This window comes from Crocodylus porosus, unplaced genomic scaffold (genome assembly GCF_001723895.1).
Source record: "Crocodylus porosus isolate Cpor-Errol unplaced genomic scaffold, CroPor_comp1, whole genome shotgun sequence".
Classification (NCBI taxonomy): Eukaryota; Metazoa; Chordata; order Crocodylia; family Crocodylidae; genus Crocodylus; species Crocodylus porosus.
In genome coordinates this window covers 168,641,658-168,654,830 of record NW_017728906.1, presented here as the reverse complement: position 1 = coordinate 168,654,830, position 13,173 = coordinate 168,641,658, and the positions used below count along the sequence as shown (strand labels likewise).

The following is a 13,173-nucleotide window of genomic DNA, read 5'->3' as shown; positions in this document are numbered from 1 at the left end:
GGCTAAGGCCTAGGGGTGGGGGACAACAGGTCAGAAGTGAGGGGCACTGGATTGAGACTGACCATTGAAGTTTATGAATGGGTCCTGGTACAAAAAAGGTTGAGAACCAGTGCTCTAGGACATGTGGTGGTATGCATTCAACCATACAAAAGAGCCTGCATCTGCTGTGAAGTAGGTTTGGGCTAAACAATGGACATCAGAAGTCTCTTGAGCAGCCATTAGCAGTATCCCCTATAACTGACCCACTAGAGTGCTTTGAGAAAAGCGTCTTCCCATTTGCCAAAGAATAGCAAGAGGTAAGGGAAACTGGAAAGAAGCACTTCTGAAGACTGCTATTTTACAAGTGCTTTGTGATGTGGAAGTCAGACTCTGTGGGTCCCAGAATGTAAATGCAGGGTACTGAGGGTTTGCCAAGTTTAGAAACGGGAGATGTGAAGAAGTATCATTTTTGTGGCAGTCATGGGAGAAAGAAGGTAAGAGACACACATAAGTAGTCCAAATCCATGATATTCTTCAGATTATTGGTGAGGTCTATAAAATAGGATCAGACTGCTCTATAGCAACCAACCATCCAATGGAGCAGAAGTGATGCTTAGCATCCTAAGGAACTTTCAGGGATTTTTTTTGTGAGTTGAACTGGGGAGTCTAGATGAAGTCCTTGCCCAACACCCACTGAAATCAATGTGTTGATGGGTTGGAAAGAGTGTAAAGTACTGTACAAGAATAGTGTAAATACTGTACAACTTCTACTCCTCTTCAGCCTGTGATGGGAGTCTTCAGGTGTTTGTGAGAAAACAATAATTGCTGACAGGCTAAGGAAACAGCAAACCTGCACAACTGTGCGTGTCAGGAAGGAAAAGATCACTTTCTGTTATACTGCGCATGTATTTAAGAACAACTAACTTGTAGACAGAGCAAGACCTTTATTAACTTTCATGTGATACAGTGAGTAGGGTTATAAAACAGTGCTTACTTATTTATGTGCTCCTTCATTGCCATGAGAGCCATGGAACAATTCAAGAACCTGTATTAGGTGTGTACTAGGTGTGAACTACCACAACAATGAAGCTTGTAAAACAGCCACATATTCTTTTCTTCTACAAAATTGTTTTATTTAATGTTGGCTATGAAATAATGAACTTGATTTTATCATGAAAAAGCTGGTTACGATACTTAACATGACTACAGAACATATAAATGCTCAACTATTTCTTTCACGATTTAAATGTTGATTAAAAAAACTCCAAAACAACTGAGTGCTTATGATTTAGCTGGGATTTATTCATTACAGATTTAGTTTGGATTATAACCTCATGTAAATCTATGCATTTGAAACATAAACACTTCCTAAGGATTATGTTGCTTCTATGTAAATGACTACTCTTCTAAACATAGTGTGCCTTACTAAACCTTTCAACTGTAGTTCCAAAATGATAAGTTGATAAAGATATGCAAAAGTTGCTTTCCCATGGAAAAAAGGGAATGCTTTAGATGTTAGAGAAAATGACTGGGTATTGGGACTTGGGGGATTTGTTCCTGTATTCTCCGCCAACTTACTACATGATCTTGAGATAGTTTTGCAAATTTAAGCCCCCTATCTTTAATATATGGAGCCTCAAGTCTGCATGCCCAGACTCAGCTGGTGAGGCCCTGTTAAGAGGTGCTGAACATATACAAGCTCGTCCATTTATAACACAGACTATGTACAAAGATATCAGCCAAGCAGATAATTTTTCAATTAAGGCACTGGACAAACATTAGTGAATGACTGTACATTCAGTATATTAGGAACACCATACTTTTTAAAGATAACTTATAGTAAATGTAATGCTGGGTAACTTCTCACTTCTCACGTCACAAATGGATGACAGAGGATGAGAGTACTTTCATTGATTTTTGTGCCCAGTCTGAGCAATGACAAACCTGAAGTGCTCCTACAGCAGCTCTTTATTAGATATGGAGGTTTTATTTTTTTCTTTCTCCATCTGCTGGTATGAAGAGGCAGTTTTGGATGCAACAAGATCTTCGCTGCAGTGGTCAATGATAGTGAAATAAGGGGGAAATCAGTAGATAAGGAGGAGAACTTAATTATTGGTTAGAAAAGATTCTCATTTTAGGATGTTCTATGCATAGATAAAAGGGTACCAGTAAGAGTTTAATACTGAATGTTGAAAAATTGGAAAGGACAGAAGAAGCCACAAAAACTATTTGAGGATGGGAGAAAATACTTTATAGTGAGAGACTTAATGAGCTCAATCTTACTATCAAAGAAGATTGAAAGGTTATTTGATTACAGTGTATAATATATCATGGGGAGGAAATACCAGGGAATAAAAAGTCTTGACTCTAGGGGAAATGGGCAGAATGAAACCCAATGGCTGAAAACTGAAACCAGACAAATCTAAATTAGAAATGGAATGCACACTTTTTAACATCAAAGATGATTAATCTCTGGAACTAACTACCAAGGGATGTGGTTAATTTTCAACCTTTCAATATCTTCAGATCAAGACTTAATGCCTTAAACCTTTACAAAAGCACAAGTTATGGGGCTCAATTGTGGGGTAAAAAATGAAATTCAAATGGACTGTGATATACCCAATATGCCAATGTAACTTTGATAGACCTAGCCAGCTGCCTGCTCACCCCCTTGATATACCCAAGGTATAATGATGATATCATCACATGGACACATGAGAAGGAATCTCTAGAGAAATTCCACCAGCACATCTACAACGTCCACCACTCCATCAGACTCCATTATAGAATACTCCACCCACATATTCATTTATCGGATACCACTGTGAAAGTTTGTAGGCCTTAAGAAGGGCTAAGAACAGTTAAAATCTGGAAGTCAAGTTCTGTGGAAAGCATGGGACTACACCAGAACATTTGGAATTTTGTCAAGAACCCTGTGATGCAAGGATCAGTACAGCCTTCCATACTAGATAAGAAAAATACGTAGGATAGTATAATCAAACCTGGTACATACCTGGGAAGATATGTAAGAATGCTGTAATTAAGTGCATGGCACCAAATGTGACTGATCATGTGTGGCTAATGATAAGGGCTTAAAAGTAAGTGCTTCTAATGGCTAAAAAATAGAAATGCACTTTGGATCTGTGTTTAACCCTGCACTACCTCTGCTGTCAGCCAGTCTGATCACCTGGCTGATAGTATGAATAAAGGCTACACTAAGTTTATACTCACTAAATAACTGTGCCATGTGCTTATTTGAACTGTGTTGCAGTAGGACTTAACAGGACCATTGTGACAGCAACACTTACCATCATCACATTGTATTGGAAACCAACCAATTGCTAGAACTACCTCCACGTCAACAACTCATATCCTAAGCACACTATCATCTACAGCCAAAGTATGCTACAACCTATCTGCTCTGATCCTACTGACCAAGAAGATGTCACCTTACGAATATGGAGCAGAGATTCCTAGACTTACAATACAATCCTAAAATCACAGTCACTCAAAGCAACAATCAGACTCAGACTCTGCTCCGACCTGCTTACAATAGCAACTCCAAGAGGAGGACAAATTTCACTTTTCCCCTTCATGTCTATTTAGGCCCCTGAACATTTGGCATGCCCAATAAAACACTGTGAATTCCAGAACTTTGTCGCAAAAATGGTCATCTGGCTGAACACAAGGCCTCAGACATTTTGTTTTCTGTTTCCCTGCCTTGCTGGGACCATCCTGCAACTACCCCTTGTTCTCCAACTTTCCTCATAGGAAAGAGTGGAGAGTGGATCACAGTTCACATTCTCTGTACTGATCCTTGGAGTCAGGAAGCATGTGGTCAGAAAGCTGGAGCTGAGAGTCCAGCTTGCAGCCAGGAAATGGGGGAAACCAGAACTAAGGGAAATTGAGGTGGGCTAACTAGAGAACAATGTAGCAACAGAGCATTAGGGTAATGAGTCACCGAAGCCAGCTATAGGTTTCCTTCTTCCCTGGCACATATAAGGCGTGGGAAGGAGGCTATGTGAGCCAGGCCACCTGGAGAGCACAGTGAAGAAATCCATCCTTGAAAATAAACACCAGTGAACTTTACATCCATAACTGTTTTCATCTGCGAGCCACAGTTGCGGGTGTTTGCAAAGGGCCTTAAAGACAGGAATGAAAAATATTTCACAATGCCACAGACTTCAGGAGCTGTTGATGAGGTGCAGGCAAGACACTGCTTTTAAGTGTTTAGACACTGGTAGATTTCTACAGTCAATGCTATACATCTAGAAAATTTAAATACAAAGGAAGCAGCATACTGCAGTAATTATTATAAATTACTACACTGATTACATCAAATTGTACAATTAAAATGTTATTAGCTTAATGATATGATTCCAGTTCATTCTAGCACTCTGCCCACTTATTAGAATAATTGTGCAATGGGTTATACAAGTGCCATTAAAGTTACTCCAGGTCCAAACACATCAGAATTTATTTCACATGACAAAAATGTACCCCACAAGAAGATGTATATTTAAATGTTGTTAAATTCTTGGGTTTAGTCATACATCTCACTTCAATATTCAGAAGATCCCAGAAACTCAAATTAATGTAGTGATACTCCAATTACAGATGGAAAAAAACCCAATTTAAAACATAAATCTTTTTTCAGGTACTTCTGAAAAAATGTTTTGCTGTGGTTTTTGAGTAGGCTAAGAATGCTTTTAAAATGTTTCCCTGAACTTGGAAACATCCAAAAACATTTACATTTTTAAAGGTCAAATGTGGCATGGATGGTGTCACTTAGATCTTACCGAGAAATGTATGCTTTGCTTAGTTTGAAGGAAATGTGCTTGAGTCATCAGTTATAATTTTGTTGACATTTCTGGTTGTAGTGTGGTTTTACAGGCAACTAAATAGACACATGTGAACCTAGCTGGATAACTGCACATCAAAATAAATGCAGGAGTGTGGCAGAGCACCTTTGGTGCCTGCCACTTTAAGGCTGGGAGTAGGCAGCCAGCAGGTGCAGGCCAACCCTGATCAGGTGGCCATTTTAGATCCAGGCTCTCAGGGCTGAGGCAGCAGTCTGCTGCAAGCAGCCAAAGGACAACACCCAGCTGAGCTGCTGCTCACAACACCCTGGCAGTATGAGAGGAACTATGGGGATAGCAGGAGGTTTCTGGGGCCCCGGCAGGGTCCTGAGTCCCACAAAGAAGGCTTGGGCCTAGAGAAAGCAAGGCCCAGCCTAGAAAGGGGGCTTATAACTTGTGGGCCTATACAGGGGCTAGGTAGGCCCTGATTTAGAACAGGCAGGGGTGAGGCCTGGGGCTCAGGTGAGCCCAGTTGCGAGTAGAGCTCTGTTAAGACCTCTGGGGCTCCAAGTAAGCCTAGAGTGAGAGAGAACCCCATTGTCTAAGGAGGTGAGCTACTGCAGGGCTGAAACCAATGAACACTGACTGGTCAGTGCAAGAGGGCCAGGGCCAGGGCTAGAAGCCCAACATGAGGGGCAGGTCTGGGCTATCTGGCACCCTGACTGGCCTGGAGGTGGGGCCAGAGCCTAAGGAGGCTGAAGGTCCCCCAAAGGCATGACATCACAGTCAAGGGGAAGAAAGGTCCAGCGAGACAGTAGGCTGAAATAAAGAAGGCTGAAACTCAGCCTCTGGAGGGGAGGCACCCAATGTGCAGTTTGGAGAGTTAGGCTAGTGAGAGGCAGCCAGCAGTAGGAGGCTGCAATAGAAGGTCCAGTAGTGACAGCAGCCCAGGAACAGCATATAACCCAGTAGGAATAAGACCAAGGCAGGTTGGCCTGCTTTGGTCCTGGGTATGACTGAAAACTGCACCCTGCTGGGGAAAGATGGTCTGGTGGGGCTGCCTGTGGCAGGGCAGCTCCCCAGAAATGCCAGGCCAGTTGCCTCCCCAGTGAAAGGTGGGTAGGGGCACCTTAAAACCCCAGCTCCCACATCCTGGTGGATTACCCATACCTAGGGACAGGCACAGAGGCTGGGCACAACTATGGACACCAGAGCCCCATGGGGTGCAAGACACTGGAGGTCCCAGTGAGGAGGCAGATATGCAGAGCAGCCCCAGGGAGAGGGCACATGTGGAAGGCCCCAGGGAGAGAGCAGTTAGGCCAAGGTAAGTCTACAGACACCTGAGGCTGCAGTTGGGCCAGAGGCTGAGACTCCAGTAAGTTCTCAGACATGGTGAGGCCAAGTTCTGGGTCAGAGGGAGACCTCAGTAAGCTCTCAGATGTTGTGGGGCCAAGTTTGGGTCAAAAGAACTGCCCAGTGTGAGGGCATTCTGACTGCGAGCTCCAGTGGGGAGTTCGAGTCCCACTGAGACTCTGGAGCTTGGGTCACAGTATAGGGCACTGGAGCAACATGAATGTCATCTGCAAGGCATAGGCTATGGTGTAGGAGTGATACAGAGCCATGGACAGTGCCCTCTGGCATCGGGGCATTAAAAATGGGCAGCCTCCTGTATTTTACACCAGTTTTAGGAACAACAAATAGTGGCAGGTGAGACTGAGCAGACTGCCCTACTTAGACAGATGCCCCCAGATCTGCCTGGCCATGAAGAGCCCAGCCCCAGCCTACCCTGCACAGATCCAGGGGCACACAACTCCCCCCCCATCCCAGACGAACAGTGTGAGCCGTGGCAGGAGCCACCAGACGAGCACCAGATGAGCCCCACACAGCGACAGGAGCTGCCTCCCTTCCTACACTTCTCCAGTGAGCCGCGCCTCTGTCCTGTGCCTGCCCCAGCCCCAACCCCAACCCCATACCCTCCCTCACTGTAAAGTCCTTGATCTGTGCCCCCATGCCCCTCCCCATCCCCTATGCCAGACTTAGCAGCTGCATGCAACTCTCCGTGCTGCTGGCTGTGCTCCTCACTGTTGTCACGGAGCGGGAACCTACGAGCGGCCGTGTCAATTAGGCCTAGCGCCCCCTGCCGTGTCAATTAGGCCATCCAGCACCCTCGACTCGCCTGTCACGTCTGTGATCTTAGGTTCAGTATGGGAGGCTGCCTACTTGCACCTATGACACCGCGCTGGTATTACCTCCGTTCCAAATGGGGTGCTCTCACCCCAGCCTTATGGGCAGTGCGTGCCTCCTACCTCCCCTGTAGCACGCCCCAAGCCTCACAGCTCTTCCTGGACGTTGTCTGGTCCTTAACCTTCTGCGCCCTACCTGGCGCCCCCTGGGCTGGCCCGCCCCCAACGCCCCTTCTCTGGTGTCCCTGGGCTTAACCCACAACCAGCGCCCCTTCTCTGGTGCCCCCCGGGCTTGGCCCCCCTACCTGGATTAGCTCTTTACATCAACTGGGCTCAGGCGGCCCGAGCCCTACCTGGCCCCTTCTGAGTCCTGTCAATGGTGATCGTCCGATTAGGCTCAGGTGGTACTCGGCACACTGTGCCCCTGTGGCACTGCTCGCTGTGCCCCCCACCGGGCACTGGGAACCCCCAAGCTACTGGGGAGTCCCCGTGAGGCCTCCTTTCACCCCTACAGCCTCACCTGGTCCTCCGGTGTAACCATAAGTAAACCAAAGAGTCAGCCAGCTGGCTACAACATAACGTAAGTGCCAGGCTTATAATACAAACCCCACACAATGCTGACTCTCACCCATACGTCTGTCCAGGCTCTCTCTCTCCCCTCGCATCATTGCAGCCAGTCAAACTGCCACCATTGACTCTGCTGCTCAGCTCTCCTGCAGAGCTGCGGCTCCTGCGGCTGCCAGAGGGGAACTGTTTGCTAGGCTCTGGCCCAGGCTGTTTATAAAGGCCTAGCCCTGCCCCCTTTTGGCCACATGACCCGCCTGGTTGCCCCGGCAACCGGCACTTGAGCTGCCCCATTGATTGGCGGCTCTCTTTATTTCCTTTACTTAAGGCACAGACCACCTCAGTGCTCCTGTGACAACTGTGTACGTGCTGAGCTGTGGCTGCGTGCACACACGGGCATTTAGCTGACAAATTATTAGCCGCATCAGGCTGATTTCTGATACAGAAAATTTTCTTTATATTGGTGCCAATACATCACACCAATGTATCAGTGCACCTCTATTTATTAGGACTGAAGATAATGAAGTTTCCTATTTTATTTCTTTTTTGTGAAAAGGCAATATTCTAAAATATTTCAATCTAAATTTTTAATCCTTTTTATTTTAATAACCATTACTGAGGTGTACCTTTATTCAACTGCACCCACTCACTACCAGTGAATGCAAGGAAGCTCATGAATGCTGACCAGGGAAGTTTGGGTTTTCTTTTTAAAGTAAGTGTTGTAAAAGACAGATACGGGACTATACTCACTCAAGAGCTTCAATAGTAAAGTAATAAGGTAGATGAAGAGTCAGGACTGCTAACTTTTGACAACATTCATTTAACAACAAAGACTAATTCTCAAACCTAGGTGCTTAAAATGGGCACTAAATATATGTTTCACAGATGAAATAAAACTTACTTGATTGTAAAAATTAAATATCTTGATTTCCCCCAGACTTTGATGCAATTTAAAGTGTTCAGTACTTCAAGTTAGTTTTAGTTAGGTGCCTCAATTTGGATTTTGGAGCTTAAACTTAGGTACCCAGGTTTGAAAAATGTGACTGATTTTTAACTTCCTGTGCTAAGAAAGAGCCCTCCAAACCAATGATAAAATGGGTTTTAGATAGGTCACAGAGAAAATGCTAGCCAAAACTGAAAAAAAAGGTATTTTAAAATAATGTGCTTATATTTAGGCTACAGAGAAACGTCACTAAAGCAAAGTTAAAGAATGAAAAAAAAAATAAAGATTTCACAAATTAGGAGACTAGTTTCACCTAGTTTCCATAATTCAGGATTTTTGATTTTGCATGTGGAGAGAACTGAAAACAAAGAACATACCTGAAGTTGCATATCAGCTGCTGCACAAACTTTTTTTGATTCACAAAGTCGTGACACCATGCTTTTTGGCAGTGGCTTGAATGAAAAAATAATAAATCAAATTACATTTAGAACTAGTCAAATGCTTGAGAGCTTCATTGCACTACATTTATAACTAAGGCCAAAAACAAGAACAGCAAATAAAGCAAGAAACTTATGATAATGTTTATATACAGCTGTGATTTTTAAACGCATTAGATTAGAAAACTTATATTGACCATTTAATTTCAACAGGTATTGTTATCTAAAAGGTTTGAAAATGTGAGTTCAGAATTGCAAAATGATAGAATAAAAAAATTGCAGGAACTTTTTAATTAGTAACCAGAAATAACCATTGATTGACTCAACCATTTTTCTTTAATTATATAAAGTGACCCTTTGTTCTAAGTATATATACACGTAAAATATAACAGCCTTTTTAAAACTATTATGATACATAATTATAGCAATTATTTATTTCTGCAAATAATTTTAGAAAAAGAAATACAGACAGGACAGGCAAAGTCCTTTAGGGTCATCTAATCCAATCTTCTGTGGAAGATATCAGAAGTAAAAAAAACCAAACAAACCAAAACTTGCTAACACTAAATGTGTTTGGCAGAATTTCCCATAAGTTTGAACCAACCCCAAAGAAGTAGAGGAGCACAAGATTAGGTTTTATGTATTTACCAATATAAAAAATACTTCACTATACTGAGCAGCAAGTATGTGCTTTTATACATGATCTGTTTCACATTACTAGAATTATTTAAAATACACCACACAACTCTTAGGAAACTATTAGATAGATGTTCCCCAATCTTCAAACTATTTTTCCCTTTGACTTATCTAGAATTCTATAAATATATCCAGAGACTGTTCGTCGCCAGATTTTAAAAACATTGGTAGGTGAAAGCGTAACATTACATTTCTTGTGACTATTTCTTGAATAAATCAGTCTTCCAAATAAGTATGTTCTTTTCTGTAAGTTTTGTTTTATTCAGCTAACATGTTAAATACAGTTAAATTAACTCAGTCCTTGCAGTACTGTTCAAAAGATATTATGGGTTCTGCATTAGAACATAGAGGTTTAATATTAAAGAACTCTGAAAGCATACCTAAAGTTTTATAGTCTGTTGAAGTTTTTAAGAGCCAATACATCACAGTTTATAGATTCTAACAGCATATCCATGTGTTTAAATTCTGTACAATTAATCTGACTTGAAGACAAGCTATATGAATGTTCATAGAATAAAAATGTATTTTTGCAGTAGCTTGCAAGATCTGTAACATTTTTTCTCTGGTAAATGTATTGTGGTCTCAGGGTATTACAGGACTCGTAACGGGGTCAGCTCTTAAATTTCAGTATACAAACTGGACCAATGAACACAAACTCTGCCAGAGAATGAATTGTTTAAAATTATATGATGATTTTAACTCTCTATACTTCTGGCCTCCAGATCAAGAAAAGGATATCATGCAGAGAGAGATCAAAAATCTCACAAGATCGAACATGATAATAGTGATAATGCAGGAATTCAATGGACCACATATAAACTAGTCAAAAGCACGAGGATATAAAAATTAGAGAAAATTCATAACAGTTAAGAGATTTCTTCTCAATTTATTCTCATGTAACACAAAGGAGTTGATTCAACAATTAAAAAAACGCACTAAATAAGAGTAACCATAATATAGTCAAGATCCTAGACAGAAATAAGGCACCAAAAAATAAATTTTAAAAAGGTAGATTGTAATGCAATGAAAATGAGGTAGCCCCAAATCCCCAATGTTTAAAGGAAAGAAAATAAAATCTTCAGATGTAGTATGTATGCTTTCTGAAACTCTCATGCATCCAAACTACTGAATTAAACAAATAAATAAAAGAAAAGGACTAGAAAGCCATTATATCGAAACAGTCATACCAGGCTATTCAAGCCAACCCAGACTTCATATTAGAACAATCTAATCCTAATAAAGCCAATGAAAAGAAGCCCAGATTACACCAGGTATGATGTAAGAGGGGAAAATTGTAGCTGAATTTTTGTGGGTGGGCAACTTCATGCTAGGATCAGAGATGACCATAGCAGGGTGCAGGGCCCAGGGCAAATCAGCCAGTGCAGAGACCAGGTGTGGTGGCAAGGAGTGGCCGGATGGAAAGCCGACCCAGCTCCACCCCAACGCCCCCCAGGGACAGCTCCGGCTGGGATAGATTTAGACATGCTTAGAGGTTCCACCTACTTCCATCGGCCTGCTTCTCTCCTAGGCCCCCTCCACACCTTACAGGTACTGCGCAAATAATTGGTTCACTGCACAATTACCTGAAGACCAGCTACACATGCAAAGTAGCTACCATGCCATAAGAAGCTCCAACTAGCTATAAAGTTAGACCTCTAAAATGTGTACTAACTTTAGAGCTGGTTGCCAACGAGCTTTAAATTGCATACGTACTGTGCCTCCCCTGTGGCTTAGAGCCCTGTCAGCTGATAGGCCTCCCAGTTGTATGGGTGCACCATGCTCAGTGTAAAACCCCCAAGCTCTAAGGATCACAGCAGCTGTGATTGCTATGGCTTAAGAGTGCAGGAAACCCCTGGGGCTGAAGGATCACCACTGTGGCAATCTCCCTGTTCCAGTGGCTCAAGCAACCCACCAGACCAGGGCATGACCACAGGGGCAACCCCCCTCCCCCTGCCCTGGGGCCGAAGGAAACCCCTGAGGCTGAAGGATTGCAACAATCTTCTGGCCCCAGGATCCAGCTCCCCCTGCACTGGCAATGAGGCACAATGGGATCTAATGTGTAATCCCACACTCACACCTCCTGTCATGCACATGTGTAATGGTAGGAGGTGGGATTGTGTGAGTCATGCATTAGTTCCCATCATGTCTTTACCTGCATGTGTAGAGTGGGTCCTAGAGACTCAAGGAAGGGTACTGTGATATCCCAAAATTATCCTAACCATGCAGTTGGTCCAATACAAGATATCAACCACAAAAATTCTTGCCTCTCATGTTAGGTAAGAGGGAAAACCAATATGGATTTCTGAAGAGAAAATAGTTAAAAGCATAAAAACAAGTAATGAGGAATTCTTTAAGTATGTAGGAAGCATGAAGTCTTAAAAGGAACTTCTGAGTATGTTAGACAATTAGGAGTTAGAAGGAGAAATGAAGAATGATAAAAAGCTTGAAGCTGTATTGATCTCTTTGACTGTGTCTTCATGGCTGAAAATACCAGTGAGATACCAGACATAAGCAAATCTGGGACAAGGTAATAAATCTGAGGTACTCTTGCAAATTTAAGTTATCGTAAGAAGAAGTGGCAAAACAAATTCATAATTTAAGAAGTGATGATTTACCACCCTCAGATTGTATAAATTCAAGTAGCCTCTATAAAGAATTCAGGCATCAAGGCGCTAAGTTGCTAGTAAAAAGGTATGATTCCATCAAACAACACCTACCACACCAAAGGACTAGAGAGCAGCAAACATTGTACCTACACATAAATAAAAAAGGCTACAGAATTGCATATCTGTACCTGATGAACTGAATGCACAATTCACAACAAAATGAGAAAACTAAAAGATTAAACAGTACGGCTTAATCAGCACAGTGCCCGCAAATGACAACTATATCTCACAAATCATAGGAAAGTGGGCTGAAAGGGATTGGTTAATAAAGTAGTGACAAAGTCAGCATATATTATTTGGATATTCAACTTTGATATTTATTTAGATACTCAAAAATGTTACAGTAGTGTTAGAGTGATGTTGTAGCCAGGCATTTTTACACATGCAAGTGCTACAGCACTGGGCACTTTGAAAAGCACCCATCGGTATGATGCTTACAGTTGTATAAGCAGTGAAATGCATGTCAGTGCTGAGAAAATGGCAGAGGCACACTTTTTTTTTTTTTTTTTTTTTAAACTAAAACACATCAAAGGTGCTTTAGTTCAAAAGCGCACTGCTACCATTTTCTGCGTGCTAACGTGCATTTTGCCACTCATACAACTGCACACAGTGCAGCACGGGGCGCATCAGCTCGCATGAGAACCAGACTCGATTAGTTAATCCGAACCAGTGCATCTCTGGCACGTTGCAGGACAAAAAAAATATGTGTATGCCCTATGTAAGAGGCAAGGAATTCTTAGTGATGTCTTTTATTGGACTACAGGTCACCACATGAAGAATATCTTGCATTCAACTCTGAACTGTATCCCAACTATGCAGCTGATCCAATAAAAGATACCACCCTAAGAAATCCTTATCGCTAATAACATTAAAAAAGGCATTGACAGAGTTTCTCACAAGAGACTA

General features: G+C 42.4%; 1 protein-coding gene across 3 annotated transcripts in view; it reads right to left on the bottom strand.

The window, feature by feature from the left end:
* Positions 1–13,173, bottom strand: part of MIPEP (mitochondrial intermediate peptidase) — a 101,817-nt gene that overhangs the window by 21,512 nt on the left and 67,132 nt on the right. For all 3 annotated transcript variants that reach the window (XM_019530173.1, XM_019530175.1, XM_019530174.1), the window contains one exon: positions 8,846–8,920. In XM_019530173.1, the coding sequence (XP_019385718.1) occupies positions 8,846–8,920 (75 nt within the window). The remainder of the gene's footprint in view (positions 1–8,845; positions 8,921–13,173) is intronic.